General features: G+C 36.3%; 1 protein-coding gene across 3 annotated transcripts in view; it reads left to right on the forward strand.

Annotated features, from left to right (window-relative positions):
* The window catches only part of SMARCA1 (SWI/SNF related, matrix associated, actin dependent regulator of chromatin, subfamily a, member 1), a 77422-nt gene that overhangs the window by 45092 nt on the left and 13525 nt on the right, over window positions 1-18805 (forward strand). For all 3 annotated transcript variants that reach the window (XM_023198896.2, XM_023198893.2, XM_023198895.2), the window contains 4 exons: window positions 7635-7757; window positions 10079-10211; window positions 13023-13141; window positions 13253-13465. In XM_023198896.2, coding sequence (XP_023054664.1) covers window positions 7635-7757; window positions 10079-10211; window positions 13023-13141; window positions 13253-13465 — 588 coding nt within the window. The remainder of the gene's footprint in view (window positions 1-7634; window positions 7758-10078; window positions 10212-13022; window positions 13142-13252; window positions 13466-18805) is intronic.

Consider the following 18805-nt stretch of genomic DNA (forward strand, 5'->3'; position numbering starts at 1 on the left):
ATTCAGATGTTCTGTTCATTCCACTCGGACATTCTGGGCTCTTTCTGCATGTGATGAAACCCTGCTTCTTTCTGCAGTCCTAAATAAGGACTGTGTTTACAGTGGTGTGGCATGACATTTAGGAGTTGGGCCAAGTGGTAGTCGAGTAGCAACAATTAAAAAAAATCATCTCTGATATAACTTTAATGCTCCTTCTTCGGAGATACTGAAATTTTGTTCCCCATGATAATTTACAGTGCCCACCACATTCTGGCCACGGGTCTGGTTTGAATATAAACAGTGCCTTTCTTTACAGGCAGTTTGTGGCTAGGGGTGAAGTCTTACAGTGACTCTTTGGGTGGTGGCCAGCTGTAAGGAGATGGAGAAGAGAGGAAATCTCAGAAGATGGAGGAATGAAGGGACAGCTATTAAGGGTGGTAGAAAGGAAGGGGAAGAGGAGGGGGAGGTGTAAGTATTATAGAGGAAAGGGATGAATAGGGAGAGGGGAGATGGATGGCATGGAATTCGTGCTATTGCACCTTACTGTTTGCTCTTCCTCACTTCCCTGAAAGAAGCAAGAGGAGAGGGAAAAAGAGTAAAAGGAGGACCTTTTTACAGAGTTTAATACCTATTTATTGAGCACTCCTCTGTGCCAGGTACTGGGCCAAGCACTTGGGATAAAGCAGTGAATAAGACAGTCTTTCACCTCGTGGAGCTTACATTCTAATAGAGGAGATAGGCATTAGATACTACAGTATAATGGTGGTGGCATTTGTGTGGTTCTGTGCTTACAAGGGGTGCTAATGAAGGGAATATAACATGGGTATCTTATGTGGACTGGGAGATCAGGGAAGCGTTCCCTAAGGAAGTGTCATTTAAGCTGAGTTTCCAGAGATGTGAATGAGCTAAGTGAAGTGTGGGATAGAAAGGCTGAGGCAGGTGGCACCTCATATGCAAAGGTCTTGAGGTGGGAAGGAGGATGGCTCCTTCTGGGAGCTCTAAGAAAGCCAGTGTTGTTAGGGACTGTTAAGAAAGAGGGTGACTTGAGATGAGGCTGCTAAGTGGTTAGAGTCAAATCATATGGAGGGCTTTGTAGGTCATATTAATGTAGTTGAACTTTAGCTTTAGAGTAAAGGAAACCCACTGAGATGTTTTTAAGGCAGGGAAGTGGGTGGGCGGGTGGTAAAGTAATAATAATAGCAGATACTTAAGTCCTTAAATGTGTTACTTATTGTTCCAAGTTATTTATAAATGTTAGCTCATTATCCTTCTAACAGCCCTTGAACTACATGCTTATTTTACAGATGAGGAAACTGAAGCATAGAAAAGTTGAGTCATTTGCCCTGAATAATTTGCTTAAGGTCATACAACTTATAAATGGTCAATTATGATCAGATTTACATTTTTTTTTTTTTTTTTTTTTTTTTGAGACGGAGTCTGGCTTTGTCACCAGGCTTGAATGCAGTGGCGCGATCTTGGCTCATTGCAACCTTTGCCTCCCGGGTTCAAGGGATTCTCCTGCCTCAGCCTCCCAAGTAGCTGGGACTACAGGCGCATGCCACCATGCCCAGCTAATTTTTGTATTTTTAGTAGAAATGGGGTTTCACTGTGTTGGCCAGGATGGTTTCAATTTCTTGATGTCTTGATCTGCCCACCTCGGCCTCCCAAAGTGCTGGGATTACAGGTGTGAGCCTCCGCATCTGGTCCAGATTTACATTTTTAAAAGATCACTTTGACCGCGATGCAGAGAATGGCAGGTTTATCCAAGGAAACCAGCCAGGAGGCTGTTGAAGTATCAGAATGAGAGAAGATGGTGGTGACTTGGACTGTGGTGGTGGTGGTGGAAGGAGAACCAGTCCCCTACTCCTCTACTCCTAGCCTTGTGCTCTCTTCAGCCGCATCCTAGATTGCTTCCGTATTGTCTTAAGACTTGCCTTGATCCTCCCTATGCATGCTTAGCTGAGGATTTACGAGACAAATAAGAATACCTTCTGGATATTGGTTCTTTCTGGACCTTGTCTCTTCCATTCTTTACTAGGAACTATGGACCTGAGCTAAGGTGAGTTCTTTAATTAGGTGGTTTTTTTGTTTGAGTTCAGAGAATAGACAGATTAGCAGGCATGTTAATCATCTCAAAAAGCTCCCTTTTAAGGATGATGTGATATGTAACCATTAGACATATCTTCTCAAGGCATAGCTAGCATTGCTTTATTTCCTGTCATACCTTCAGAAAACTCATCAGGGCCACAAAGTGAATGGAACACTAGTTTATCCTCAAATGAACAAAACGAAACTGCTTTAGTGAAGTTACGCGGTATTCTGTATACACAGATTCTCAAAAGGGACTCTTTCCCCGTTTTCTGCCTGAAGGATTGTTAGCCAAGGGGAGATAGGTGATGCCCACAGCTATGGGCACTGTGGTTCATGGTTACGTTTTATCTGTGTTGAGTCCCCAAAGGCTTATTCTGTTGTGATTTGGAGTGGGGCTAGTGAAGGCCTCACAAGTTTTGAAGCAGTTGGTAGAGAGTGGTTTCCTTGTACTTCCTAGTTATTTGCATTTTTATTTTCTATTTTGCTCCCCCTTTCCCACCCTCCTCATATTCAGCACAAGGTCACAGCAATATTGCTGATAATAAGATCTGGAATTAAAGAGTTTTGTTTTATTTGAAGGTGAGAGAAGTATTTGTTTTGCCCTAACCACTTGGTGGACAGCAGTACATGATGTGCCCATTCTTGCTGTTATCTAGGCTTTGACCTTAGGCATATTCAAAAGCTTCATTGCTCTTTCGACTTAAAGGAGTTGTTATTTAATGCATACAATCACTTGGTCACTAAAACCTTTATATTGGAAGAGGATGACTTAATTGAACTTTCAATTGCAACATAAAAAATCCAGAATATCTGGACGTTCCATTGAGTCTAACACCTGGAATGCAAGAATTTTGCCACATTTGAAGCTTAAGAAAGCTGTAGAACATTCTAACATTTATCCCCAATAAAAAATTCTTTAGGGACAAATATAAACATTTGATAAATGGGGAAAGTTCCATAATCTTTGTGAGTTTTGGTAATGTGTCATTGTGGGCCACCTATTTTTTCAGTGGTAGAACTAAAATGTGAGCTGATTTCAGGTAACTGCTTTTATTTTGTGTGGTGTCACATTTAATTCAGTATTCCATATTTTCTATGCAATGCTTGCTAAACTCCTCCTAAGAAACAAGGCCAAAAAAATTTTTCACTACTTCATGGAATACAGTTCTTAATCACAAATTCCTTAGCATCTGACTAGAAATCCAAATAATAATTGAGATTTTTCCTTTAGAAAGAAAACTTTTTATATATTGTGTTGCTGGAGATCATAATGAGACATAGAGTATGAAGACTTTAAATACCTCCTAGTTACCTATTCAGTACTATTGGTCTGTAATTTGTCTGCTTAATTTTTTTTTTTTTTTTTTTTGAGACAGAGTCTCATTGTCTCGCTGAGGCTGGAGTGCAGCGGCACTGTGTCAGCTCACTGCAACCTCCATCTCCTGGGTTCAAGCAATTCTCCTGCCTCAGCCTCCCGAGTAGCTGGGATTACAGGCACCCATCACCACGCCCGGCTGGTTTTTATAATTTTAGTAGAGACGGGGTTTCACCATGTTGGCCAGACTGGTCTCAAACTCCTGACCTCAAGTGATCCACCCGCCTTGACCTCCCCAAGTGCTGGGATTACAGGCGTGAGCCACCACGCCTGGCCTATCTGCTTAATTTATAATGTAGCACTTTGAAATCATTCCAGGAAGCTTAATGCTGATATGAACCTCATGAGGCAAAAAAATGTATGTCTTATTAAAATGATGACTATTAAGATTTTTTTATAGGAGGTGTGTTAGCCTGTTTTCACACTGCTGATAAGGACATACCCGGGACTGGGTAATTTATAAGGAAAAGTTTAATTGACTCTCAGTTCCACATGACTCGGGGGGCATCGCAATCGTGGCGGAAGACAAGGAGGAGTAAGTCACATCCTCCATGTTAGAAGGGAAGAGAGAACTTGTGCAGGGGAATTCCTCTTTATAATACCATCAGATCTCATGAGAATTATTCACTATCACGAGAACAGCATGGGAAAGACCTGCCCCCATGATTCAATTACCTCCAGTTGGGTCCTTCTCCTGACACATGGGAATTGTGGGAGCTACAATTCAAGATGAAATTTGGGTGGGGACACAGCCAAACCGTATCAGCGGGAGATACAGGAATTTAGAAAATTTGAGCCTTTTCTAATTCTAAACATGTTAGCAGCTATTTGAGTATTTCCTAGAATTAAAATAGCAAACAAAGCTTTCATGAAGTCATTCTTGTTTTGCTATGTTAATTAATATGACCACTGGATACAGCATAAATTGCAGTGGATCCTAAAATCCAATGGTTTTATAAAATATTCTGATTTTGCTTATATTAGAAGTTGAAAGGGGAAGTTTTTAGTATGGGGATGTCTGCATGGGAATAAACATTTTTATTTTATTTTATGTGAGTATATTATCTATTTTCTGTCATAAATTAGATGTTTATAAAATATTTTCATTTTGTTAAAAATATAGTTTGTTGGACATGGAAATTTTGAAAATATTTAAGAGAAGAATATCTTAAGATCAAAGAGGTTTCTTTCAATTAAAATTAAAATTTGAAATCAAAGTAATTTCACATACCAGGAATTTAAGGGGTCTATTAACTTTTAAAGCTGTATCTCTACTTTTTTAAAAAAAATTATGAAGGATTTTTAAAAATAGAAAAATGTTGAAATAATTGTATAGTGAACACCCATATATACACCACATACATTCGACAGTTTACATCTTATCGTATTTGCTTTTTCACCTATTTTTCCATTTATCTGGCCCTCTATCATATGGATGTTTATCTTATCATTATGCATCTCAAAGTTGCAGACATAAGTACATTTTATCCAGAAACACTTCAGCATGCATGTCATTAGCCAGTCATATTTTGTTTATGATTTTTTAAAGTAACATTTACATGAGTGAAATATATAAACCTTAAGTGTACCATTCATTGTTTTTTCACAAATGCATACTCTTATGTAACTTGAACTCCTCCTATAAAGATATAGACCATTAATGTCACCCCAGAAAGTGCCTCTTCCCAGTGACCATATGCACACCTCAGATGCAACCACTGTTCTGATCTTTCCCTCCATAGATTATATTTTTAAATTTTGTTCTAGAATTTCACATAAATAGAATCATACCCTATGTATAAGGCTTGTTTCACTTAGCATAATGTTTTAGAGATTCAGCCATGTTGTCCCGTGTATCTGTGTGGCTCTTTCCTTTTGATTATAGAACACCTATTCCATTGTATGGATAGGCCACAGTTTTCTTATCCATTCTCTTGATGGTTATCTGGGCTGTTTTCTGGCTTTTGGCTAGGATGAGTAAAGCTGCTGTGAAGAATCTTGTCAAAGTCTTTGCATAGATAACATTTTCCTTTCTTTGCGTAAATACTTAGGAATGGAATTGCTGGTATTCCTGTAATTTTAACATTGGGTTTAGCTACTGAAGAGAAGTTGTTTTTAATCGTGCTATGACTAAGCTACATTTTGTTTTAAATGTACACCTTCTTTTCCATTTCCGTATGCCACCATCGTAGTCCAGATGATCATGCCTCATTTCTAGATTACGATAGTTCAGCAGGTTCTCTTACCTGTCAGTCGCTTCCCCACTTCAGTCCATTCAGCAGAAGGCTTACAGGTAAAAACACTACATTTTGATACTTCACTTGCTTGTTCAAAAGTCTGCAGAACCTTCTGTGTAGTTTCAAGACCCTGTAAATCTGCTTCTACCTGGCCTTGTTTCTTATCTCTTTTCGACATAAACCCCATGTGTGCCTTCCACACATTTCTGCCTTCATGTTTTTGCTCATACTGCCCTAGCCTAGAATATTCTTTCTTCCTTCTCCATCTCCCCAAATCCTTAGAGTCCTTAAGGTACAGCTCAAAATTCCACAACTAGTTTGTGAGCTCCTTGTGAGCAAGGACCATATCTAATGTAGGTAGAGTTTCCCTAATTCAAAAATCTGAAATCTGACATGCTCCAAAATCCAAAACCTTTTAAGCTCTGACATTGCACCCAAAGGAAATGCTCATTGGAGCATTTTTTGGATTTCGGATTCTCAAATTAGAAATGCTCAACAGGTAAGTGTAATGCAAATATTCCAAACCCCCCAAAAATCTGAAATCTGAAACACTTCTGGTCTGAAACATTTGGGATAAGGGATAAAACCTATAGTTATATTCCAATCAATACTTATCATAGTTCTATAAACATAATAGACATTTAGTCAATACCTGCTAATTTGATTACCTGATACTGATGATTACAAGTGAGTCTACTTTCTCAGTATTTCTTTTTAATGCTCAGTTAGGTTTTATACTTGAAGAACTATTGTACTTAATAGTTATTTTTTAAAGGTTATTTTTAAGTTGCAATGATATAGTTCCAAACTCTATGAAATACATACAATGAGAAAAATGCACTCTAATATGTATTATAATTACAGGGTAGTAAAACCATGACTACCGGATGCCCCTAGGGAATGAGTCATTTATGATATGTGTGCATTTCAAGCAGTGGAAGGCTTACTGCCAACCCTTTTATTTTCATGTTTAATGGAATGCTATAAAGTGTAGTACACATGTTATGTACTAGCCCTCTTAAATCAGTGTGCTTCCTTGTAGCTGTAGATGCACATAGCGATGATACAGGCTTTAGGCTGAGAGACTTCATTTGTTCCTCCATACACACAGTATGGTTCAGCCCCATACTGCTGAACCACACTGGTTGTATATGCTCACTGTGATACACTGAGGCTCTGCAGGCTACCGTTTTGAGATACAGGTGGCAGCTTGCTTTCTTGGAGAGCTGAGCTTCTCTCCTCATCTTTTGAACTCGAGTTCTGTTCTCAGTTGTCACTGTATTTGCAGTTCTGTGCCCAAAACACCATATATGATTTCTGTTGGTCACTGCTGTTTGTTAGTCTTTTCCCCCCTTGACCACTGGTCCTATTATAGCTATTTGTGTGCTCTACTATACCCTTCCCTCTTATATTCTCTGTTTCTTCTTCTTTCTTCATTATCCTGTTATGTTTTCCAAACTTTCGATTTTATGTAAAATTGCTCTCTCCCCTTACATACCTTGGCAGGCAATAAAAGCACTCCTTTCTTTTTGCACGTTGAACTGATCAGACTGTTGGATGTAATGTTTAGGTGCGTTGCCACTTCTCCATCCTGCTCTGTGTTACCAGGGGAATATGGGTTCTTTTTTCTTTTTACTGCCAAACTTTTTGTTTGTTCTGTATATTATAATAGTACAAGGATAGACTTTGTTCCAGAGTATAATCATATCTGAAATCTAATGTGGCATTTACTAATGAGTTTTAACTATGGAATATCATGTGGCACAATAATGGTTTTTACTTCAATAGGATCATGGTAGCAGAAATGTGGAGAGGACCATGTGTCATTCTGACTATGATTTTATATTGTTTACTCTTGAAATAACTCTAAAGATTGATAAGACTGTGTATATACAGCCTTAGTAATTAATTTTTCTCATCAGTTTACTCTTAGTTTGTCTCTTGATTTATAGGTCCCAAGGAATCCTGATATCCCAAATCCAGCTCTGGCTCAAAGAGAAGAGCAAAAAAAGATTGATGGAGCTGAACCTCTTACACCAGAAGAGACTGAAGAAAAGGAAAAACTTCTCACCCAAGTAAAATATTTTCAATGGCTGAAATTCTTAGTCAATCGATAGAAAAAAAGAAAATACAGATCACACTTATTTTTTTTGTATGGGCCTAGTATCCTAGTTTGACACACCAACAAAACTCAGGGCTATTTTGTAAACATGTTTAGACCAAAATCCCTATTTTTAAAAATTGATCTTATAGAATATGCCCTTTTGGAAATACTGGGTGGTATGTATATGCAAAATATAAGTGTAAAGTATTAGCAGTATGACACACATTTTGCCAATTATAATAAGGTCACTGAATCCATATTTGAATACTGATAGACAGTAGTTATTAACATATTCTTTTTTGTTTTTTGAGATAGTCTTGCTCTGTCACCCAGGCCGGAGTGCAGTGGTGCAATCTCAGCTCACTGCATCCTCCACCTCCCGGGTTCAAGTGATTCTCCTGCCCCAGCCTCCCAAGTAACTGGAATTACAGGCACCCGCTACCATGCCTGGCTAATTTTTGTGTTTTTAGTAGAGATGGGGTTTTGCCATGTTGGCCAGGCTAGTCTCAAACTCCTGACCTCAAGTGATCCGCCCACCTCGGCCTTCCAAAGTGCAGCTGATATTACAGGTGTGAGCCACCGCCCCAAGCGTGTTATTAGCATATTCTTGAAAATTTAAATTTCTTTTGTTTATAGATGTGAATTGTCTCCCGAAGTTATATTCTACTAATTTTTTATTAATGGAATAGTTTTGTAATTTTCAAAATTAATTTTATTTCTTTTTAGAATTTTCATGCAATGATGAGATATTTCTGAAGATTTTTAAGGTGGTCATTGTGTGACAATTATTAAATTAGAAAGGTTTCCATTTGAACAAAATATTAATGCTTTCAAGTTATTATTGCTATAATGAGTTTTACGAGTGTTCTACTTCTAAAATAAACTATAGTAGGTAAAAAGAATTTCAGCACAGAAGGCTTGCAATGTAAGCAAAATGTGTACTGTAAGACATTACTTTAGTATAGAGGGTTGCCAGCAAGATTTATTTATTCAACAAATTTTCAACAGTGTGCAATGCATAATAGCAGGTAATTCTCCACATTAATTATTGAAAGATAGTTTTTATATTTATATGTTATTTATTATATAGGTCTTTGCTGTAACATGTAATTTTATTGTATGTGTATTGGATTTTCACAAATTACATTCATAAGTTTTTGAACCAAATGCCTGGAAGTAATAAAGTTTAGTTTGAAAATATAATTGCAGATGGCTGAATGTTAGAACTTACCGCAGGATAAAATAAAACATGTAAATATTCATTTTCTATTTTCAAAATGTATTTCCTGAATGCAAAAGTGAAGTTACGGCTTTAGAATGCTACATGGCTTGGAGTATATTGTGAATGTATGATATAACATGAATATACAGTCTCAACTGAGATAATATTTTAGTTTGTGATTAGAAATATAATCAGTTTTCTGCCCCTCCTAGTAGATGAATTCATTTTTGTCCTTCTCTGCTACCTTAAATAATTAATCTTTTTCAAAAACCATGGCAGTACATAGGAACAAAATGTGGGGTCATCTGAAATCTTTATCGACTAAAAGCCAGGGATAGAGTTTTGCAATGTCTAGAGTATCACATTTATGTTAGTTGGGGCTCGAGGAGTGGAAGACAAATTCTTGGTCTTGTGACTTCACAGACATGCTAATAATGCCAAGGGAATTTAAAACACTGGCTAAAGTGTTTTATGTTTTAGTAAAGAAATTGAGTGGCTCCAATAACATTCTGCTTGTAGAAGTTCTATTTAGGAACATAATTTAGAACAGAAATTATTTATTCCCACTAGTTCAGAATGATGTAAAGAGTTAGAATTTTTTTTTTTTTTGCATTCTCTTTTGGTTATTCTTAGTGTTCTTTTGATTTAGTGTATCCACATTTCTCTCTCTTAATTTACATGGGAACAGATCTGTGAAAAAAATCATTGAAGTACTAGAATATCACGACTTCAGCATTTATATTAGCATTTTTATTTTCATGCATTTGTATTTTAATGTAGTAGGCATCTATAAAATATGAAATTAAAAACTACAGAAGATCTTGGAACTATATATCAACTCTAAGTACTTGGAGAGGATTACATTCTCTTTGTAATAGAAAAGCAGTTATTTCTGTAACAACTGTCACTCAACTTTTGATTCCAACATAAAATATGTGCAATTTTATGAGGAGAAACATTTTAAGTCTTTTAAAGTGTTTTTAAATGTATCATTGTATAGAAGTAAATAGGACAATAAATGGATTTATTAATTTAACCTCTATTGATAATGCTTAACTTTTTGTTCACAGGGTTTCACAAACTGGACTAAACGAGATTTTAACCAGTTTATTAAAGCTAATGAGAAATATGGAAGAGATGACATTGATAACATAGCTCGAGAGGTAGAGGGCAAATCCCCTGAGGAGGTCATGGAGTATTCAGGTTTGTATATAATTTGAAACATGGTGTTATATTTTAACGTTACTCATTTATTTAGCACTAATTTAATTGTACCTTTGTTCAGAGATGTTTTAAACTTTTATGAATAAGACATAGATGAGAGTAAAAACTGTACTTGTATTTCTATGAAAAGATTATAAGATTTATCCTAACAAACTGACTGCTATTGTTTCTGTCACCTAGCTAAAAGAGCCAAATAAAGCTCGATAAAACAAGGGTGGCTATTGGATAAGCATTGACAAAATTAGTTTCCCACCTTCCCACCTCTGGAATTTGGTCCTCTTCTGGTTCAGTTCTGAGATTCGTATTCAGTGGACTGAATTCATGCCTTTCTTTCTAGGTTGTCCTTAAAGTAGAGAGTTCCCGTCAGGCCCATTTAGATGCTCAAACACCCTCAGAGTTCCAACCTTTTCCAGAGAGTTCCTGTGGGTCCCATTAACTTGAGGCTAGCGGGCACAGAGCTGAAAAGGTTGCTTTAATCAATCTGTTAACTGGTCCTCGAATCCTCTCCCTCTCTTACTCACCTGTGTTGTTGAGCTCGACCAGAATCAGTTTAGCTGCTGAAGCATATGGATTTTTTTTACACTTACTGGTTTATTATAAAGGATATTGCAAAGGATACAGATGAAGTGTGTAGGGCAAGGTATGGGCCAAAGGGCGCAGCGCTTCAGTGCCCTCCCTGGGCACGCCACCCTCCAGAAACCTCCTCGTGCTTAGCTATCCAGAAATCTTATTTAAAATAGGTAAATATGTCTAGCAAGTTTTCTATATGTAGTATATAGGACTTTTCTAACTTCTAAATAGGTTCAGCTCTTAAAATTACAATTTGAAACAAGGTGTTTAGAATCTAGAGCATTTTTTGTCATTGAAACAATGGCAAAGTAGGTTTAAGTTTACAAAGTAGGTTTAAGTTTCTATGATAGCCCCTGCCCCAAATCTGTTTAACCTAACCACTGAAATTCTGTTTTTGCAATAGTAGGAAAGAAATATTACAGTAACAATAAATATACTAAAAATTAATAATGGCTAGGAACAGCTTTTAATTTATCTAGCATGCTAGTGCTTGAAGAAATCCAGATTTAAGTAGAGAGATTTTTTCTTCTGGAAATCTAAAAGGGTCTTCTGGGGGGACTTTAGAGGTCAGTTGTATTGAGTTTTTATTACATACATTAAGTTTATGAACTTCCTTTTCCTTGATACCAGCATGACATTACTATTACTCTGAACATTTAGCACATAAATTTAGGGCATTTGGAGGCTTAGGGGAAAAAATAGATTGAAGAGATAAATTTTAGCATCAAGAGTTGAATGAAAAGAATGTAAAAGGGTATGTGCAGAGAGATTTTTAAGAAGAATTTTCTTCAGAAGATAGGCAGGGAGATAGCATCAGTGTGTGTGAAGTTGCAAGAAAAAATGTGATTTAAAAAGATTGTCCTGTCAGACATTCTTTCAAATTTGACACCAGGCCAGGTGGCATGACTAGCTCAGGACTATTTAATTGCTGCCTGCCAGGTTGGGGGCCATGTCACAGGGAGGGGACATTGCAATGAGTTTGTTGTAGTTGGTTACAGTAAGAAAGAAACGTATACAATTGGCCACCCTTGAATATACAGTATCTTGTACATAGCAGTTGTTTAAATATTTGTTGAATGAATAAGTGAGTGAATGAATAAATGAACACAGGTGCTTATAAAAATCAGAGTGCTCACATACCTTTCTTGATAGGCTCTAAAAATGAAAAGCTTGAGGATGTGGAGTATGTCATTAAAAGGCCTTTCATTGAAGTCATAAGATGTGACATATTAATACAGCCAGATTATTTGGCTCATCTATAAAATCTGGTTGAGTGACTTGAAGTATTTTTCAGTGTGTATGCAATTAAAATCCCAATGAGTTTTTTTTTTTTTTTTAATATAACGAGAAAAGGGTATTGCAAGTAAGTTTAAAAACACACTATTGGTCATTGGAAATACTGTAAGATGATTAGTGAGTGATTCCAAAAGCAAATGACAATTTCAGGAGAAATGGCTGCTCCATAGAAAAAATTTGAGCAATCTGTTCATAATAGCTTGGGTTTTTTGTTTGTTTGTTTGTTTTTGAGACAGAGTGTCACTCAGTCACCCAGGCTGGAGTGCAGTGGCATAATCTTGGCTCACTGCAGCCTCCACTTTCCGGGTTCAAGCAATTCTCCCGCCTCAGCTTCCTGAGTAGCTGGGATTACAGGCACGCACCACCATGCGCAGCTAATTTTCATATTTTTAGTAGAGACGAGGTTTCACCATGTTGACCAGGCTGGTCTCAAACTCCCAACCTCAGGCAATCTGCCTACCTCGGCCTCCCAAAGTGCTGGGATTACAGTGTGAGCCACTGCGCACGGCCCATAGTAGTTTGTTTTTGCATGCTAGGAAGCTATATTCACTGTTTATATATTGCTCTCTCCTGTGTCACTTTATGTGTTTGGTCCCTTTTCTATCATGTTTGAGTAAAAAGCCTATCTTACATCAGTATCTGCACCATCTTTTGAAATCCTAGTCATTTGGGATGGATCATAAGATTCCATACTATTTCATAAAGGGAACATTGCTAGCCTAAAACCTTGTTGAGGTCTTATTTTTAAGTGAAAAATTAGTAGTATTTAATAATTGGACATATTACATATATAAGATGAATGTGAATCTTAATTTTAAGAAGTACAGACTCACTGCATTCTTTCCCATTAATTCGTTATTCTACAATTCTTTGGATTTATTTGCTTAAATGATAGGATTTTAAAGAAATAACTCTGTTTTTCAGCCGTATTTTGGGAACGTTGCAATGAATTACAGGACATTGAGAAAATTATGGCTCAAATTGAACGTGGAGAAGCAAGAATTCAACGAAGGATCAGTATCAAGAAAGCCCTGGATGCCAAAGTACTATATTTTATGTCAAATTATTATTAGATCGTTTTAATTGATATGGTGGTCAGCTTTGACTTCTTACTGCACGTTCAATTAAAAGCACTATTTTGTTTAAATACACAGATTGCAAGATACAAGGCTCCATTTCATCAGTTGCGCATTCAATATGGAACCAGCAAAGGAAAGAACTATACTGAGGAAGAAGATAGATTCTTGATTTGTATGTTACACAAAATGGGCTTTGATAGAGAAAATGTATATGAAGAATTAAGACAGTGTGTACGAAATGCTCCCCAGTTTAGATTTGACTGGTTTATCAAGTCTAGGACTGCCATGGTATGTATTCCTTTCTTACCGATTTCCTCCAACTTTTTATTTTGAAAAATTTCAGACGCCGTATATCCTTCACCTAGATTCTCCAGTTAACATTTTGGCACATTGGTGCTCTCTCTTTCTCTCTCTCTGTATATATATCTATACATATGCAGCACCTATACATACCTGTAGAATCTATACTTTGTATTAAAAATATGGGGGCATCTATATTCTATATTCTGAAATGCATATCTATATTTTATAAGTATACTTAACTATATTTCTGAACCATTTGAAAATTACAGACAATGTGAGTGTTCACCTCTAAATACTTAAGCATGTATCTCCTAAGAATAATGACATTTTCTTACATAACCACAGTCCCACCTGAAAACATTGATTCAGTAATGTCATTTAGTATATAGTCCATGTATAAGCTTTTCCAGTGGCCCCCAAAATGCTCTTTATAGCTGTTTTTTTTAAAATTGATGATCCTACAAGTTTCACACATTGCATTTCGTTGTTGGGTCTCTTTAATCTCTTTTAATCCACAACTTTTTGGTTTTCGTGATCATGACTTTTTAAAGGTGTCCAGGCTAGCTGTCTTGTAGAATGTCCCACATGTGGATTTGCCTCATTACTCATTGTAAGATTTAGGTTCAACATATTTGGCAAGAGTGCTATGGAAGTGATGTATTTTTTATTGCATCCCATCAGAAGGCACATTATGTCATGTTGTCACACTGTTGGTGATGCTAAGTTTGGTCACTTGTTAATGTGCAGATCTCCAGAGCTCTCCACTTTAGAGGTATATTTTCCCATTTGTAATTAAGCAGATTATACTTGAGACTATGTGAATGACTTAAAGGTGGACTTTCAATGAAAAGGAGTTGTTGCCTAAATTGAGTTTTTTTTAGGAAACAGAATATTTAAGTTGAAGAGATATTTTATTTTAGCTTATGTGATTTCCTCCATTACTTTCTAATGTGAATTGTGTTCCTATTCTAGTCCTACTTAGCAGTGGTGTTCATGATGATTTTGAAATACATGTAACACATTTTTTTTTTTTTTTTTTTTTTTGAGGCGGAGTCTCGCTCTGTCGCCCGGACTGGAGTGCAGTGACCGGATCTCAGCTCACTGCAAGCTCCGCCTCCTGGGTTTACGCCATTCTCCTGCCTCAGCCTCCCGAGTAGCTGGGACTACAGGCGCCCGCCACCTCGCCCGGCTAGTTTTTGTATTTTTAGTAGAGACGGGGTTTCACCGTGTTAGCCAGGATGGTCTCGATCTCCTGACCTCGTGATCCGCCCGTCTCGGCCTCCCAAAGTGCTGGGATTACAGGCTTGAGCCACCGCGCCCGGCCATGTAACACATTTTTAATGTTGACATTGTTAATCTTTTGTCAGCCAAGGTAATTAAGACAAAAGTAGATTTATGCAGCCTAAAAATTAAAAGCAACCAGAAACTAACAATCCAAACAATATTTTTGTGACTAGTCATAAAATAGGATACATTTTTCTTAGCTGCTACCTATCATAAATATCTTTTTGTCTAAAAGTTGGGACTGAGTGTGAAACAATGCTTAATATTTTGCTTGACTCACTTTATATTTTCAGTTCAAGTTGAATAAAAAGGAAAAATCTGGGTTACTGTAGTGAAGACATTAATTTTGGCAGATGCCTTAGAAGATCACATGTTTGTTAAAACTTTAACAAAAATTTAGAGTGTGTGGAATATGTCCATCAAATTTATGAATGGCGTATGCTTGGAGAGCTAGCAGACATTTTAGACCAAGGCATGATCCAGAAGGAACTAGAGCAGTTGGTATGATGGGTCAGTTGAATCTAGCAGCACAACATTATTTATTTATTTATATATTTATTTATTTATTTTTATATGTATGTAGGCATTTATTTATTTATTTTGAGACGGAGTTTCACTCTTGTCACCCAGGCTGGAGTGCAGTGGTGCAATCTTGGCTCACTGCAACCTCCACCTCCCAGGTTCAAGCAGTTCTCCTGTCTCAGCCTCCCGAGTAGCTGGGATTACAGGCGCCTGCCACCACGTCCAGCTAACTTTTGTATTTTTAGTAGAGACGGGGTTTCACCATGTTGGCCAGGCTGGTCTCAAACTCCTGATCTCAGGTGATCCACCTGCCTCGGCCTCCCAAAGTGCTGGGATTATAGGCGTGAGCCATTGTGCCTAGCAAACATGACGTTTAATGGGGATAAGTGTAAAGTGCTATACTTGTACAAAAGACTATGAAAAGATATATATGTTAGCAAGATATAGTAGGAAGAATTAAGAAAAGAATAAAAAAGATAGGTAATCTGTAGCATGAAGGACTGAGGTTAGATATAGGGGAGAGTTGTTTTATAAGGTTCTTTGTGTCATTGAAATAGATTATTGAAGAACAATGTAGAATAGCTTTTCATCAGCCTTTGAAAGTGGAATGCTATTTTGACTCTCTGAAGATATTGGCGGTGAGTTACTTGGCCTTTTAAGGTCCCCTTTAGCACGGTGAATCTATGACTATGTTTAGCAGAGAACTTTTAAAAGCCATGCGGGATAAATCTTTTAGCCATTTGGGGTTTTATACATGTAATGATTTAATTTAGAGCACCACTAACAGCTTGTAAAAGACAAAAGCCTAGTTGCATTTGTCAGTTAATCATGTTTTAGAACAAACATACCCTTTTCTGTGATAGAATAGTTATTGAATTTTGAGTTTTTATTTCAGTGATATTTTGCTATTTTTTAAAAAGGTTGAGAGCTTAATGCTGTTTTCAGTTTCTGGAATCATTAAACCAGTAGGACGAAACGCATTCAAACTGCAAGGAAAATCTTATACTATTTATAATGTGAACACAACTGTGGAACTACATAACCTTATTTTATTTTCTAAGAAAAAAATCCAGTATAATATTACCAACCACTAGATGTCTCTGAACTCCCTTGTAAAAAATCTGTTTTTCCTCCATCTTCTTTTTACAAAACATTTACCTCTGTACTCTTTCTTTACCGAGAAATTTAAATCTCAAGTATATTTTCTAAAAAGCACATATTAACTATTTAAATGATCATAAAATGAAATCTTTTTTGTCTGTTAAAAATGAAGACATTTCTGTCTTCAATTACCTTCTAGAAAGTGGAATTTATTATTTCTGAACAATCTTCAAAAACATGCAGTAGTTTATTTTGTATTTAAATATTTTAATTGAAAAGTTTTATTTATTTTTTTCTATTAAATTTTTATTTCCCTTCTAGTTAATGGATAATTTTTGCTTATAATTCTGGATTTAGAGTATAAATAATATATTTTAAAATACACATACATTTGGAACTTCTTTTTAGAATATTTCGTGATAGTATCAACAATTAGGAAATTATAGAAATGGATTGATAGTCCTTGATGATCTTCTTTTCCCCTTTCATTTTTAATAACTGTTCTGTATAGTGAATCACATTCACAATCTGGGAAGAGAAACTGCCCCCTTTGAAAGAGGCACTTATGATTTCTGAAATACAAAGAAGTTATTTCACTGAAAAATCCCATCTTAGAACTACAGAGAATGTAATTTGATTCATTATGTGAGTGTGTCACCGTGTTCAAATGAAAATCTTACTAATGATTGAACTTAGCTTACTAAAGATACCTTTAAAAATGATCTTGCTTAAAGATGACCCTTTTCTTTCTCAGAGACATGAATAGTCTGAAATGCATCTTATAAAAAGTAGAAACCTTGATAGTTGTATTTTATTCAGAGATCTCAAAGTACTGAATTCATGGCTTCTGACTTAACTAACAGTCATAAAGTGCTTAAAGGCACGAACTTCCGCTTCTAAATATGACTCACTTTGAAAGCCTTCAGCTAAAGGTTGCAGATTTCTTTGAGGCTCTTTTTCATTAAAAAATGCTAGCTATACAAAAGAGAAAATGAGTTTCAGTTCAATTTCTCTGTACTAAAAGGATTGTGATTTCTTTCTCTGAGAATTTGTGTGGTCTTTAAGTAAGTAATCAGTCTCTATTGAACTACATAAACAAGTAGGAAGGATATGATCAACTTAGCTTTTTAAGCTCAGAGCATATGAATTGCCCTACCATTTTCTTTCTAAGAAAACCATCCTAGAATAAGGTCATAGTCTTAGGATAGTCAAAAACTATCAGAGTTAAAAGGACCTTTACCAAATAACCATAAGAGGAAGTAATACTTTGTATTTATATGGTACCTTTTATATAATGCTTGCCAATTCCTTTACCAACATTAGCTTAATTTTCTTGCCACTTCTTTTAGGAAATGAATGTCAGGAGAGTATCTCTGTTCATTTAGTGACAGACTAAACGTGACTGGGAGATTCGAGAAGAATCTGAGAGGTCCAAAAGGTCTAGCACATTAGTCAGTTTACTGCAAAGGACATGTGGAAAGAGTACCCAAAATTCAATCAGTAATTCTTTGTACCTTCTTAGGTCCTTCTAAGTACTTAAAGTAGAAAAAGCAGAATTTAACTCTCTGAAATAAGGAACTTTTCTTGATAGAACCATTTATTGTATTATTTGCAGGGTTGCTTTGACTCTTAATTTTAGTTTTTTAAAAAAATGTTACCTTTTAACCTCTGGGGAGCTTTTTCCTTTTCCAGCCAGCTCAAGAGTCTGTGTGTACATTGCCTGTGGCCTTGTATATATTAGAATTGAATCCGAGTATTAGTAATTAGTCATTACAATTACCCTGTCTGTTGTAGTAGTTTCAATGCATTTTTCTGATAGCATCTCAGAAAGAGAATCACATACTGTGGTATACAATGTAATAAAAATTTTGTTATTACTGCTTGTCTTCAAATCACAGCTTTATTATAAATGAAAGTGTTTTCTATTTAAAAGGTAAGAAAATGACGTTCTCCATTAGAATTGTAGGAAAAAAATACTTTTTAGAAAATACTGCTTTGGCTCTTTATTAACTTCCCTGTTTTTGGCTTATCAGGAGGTATTAAATATTAATTAGGTTATTGGTTCAGCACAGGATATTTTAAAATTATCAGTCCAGTCAGAAATGGATTTTCTTTACAGATACTTTAGAAAAATGACAGTCAAATTAAAAATTTGCCAACTTGTTCTATAGTCACAGTAGCACTTCTTTTTGCTGCTTATGGAGTGTAGTCTAGGAAAATTTCATAAGGAAAGACAGCTACTCATGATTTTTAATTTCCATGTTAGTACTTAGTTGTGTGATAACAGCTAATTTTTTTTTTCTCGGCTTACTGCAACCTCCGCCTCCCGGGTTCAAGTGATTCTTGTGCCTCAGCCTCCCAAGTAGCTGGGATTACAGGTGCACACACTATGACCGGCTAATTTTTAATGTTTTTGGT

Source organism: Piliocolobus tephrosceles, chromosome 12 (assembly GCF_002776525.5).
Source record: "Piliocolobus tephrosceles isolate RC106 chromosome 12, ASM277652v3, whole genome shotgun sequence".
Taxonomy (NCBI): Eukaryota; Metazoa; Chordata; class Mammalia; order Primates; family Cercopithecidae; genus Piliocolobus; species Piliocolobus tephrosceles.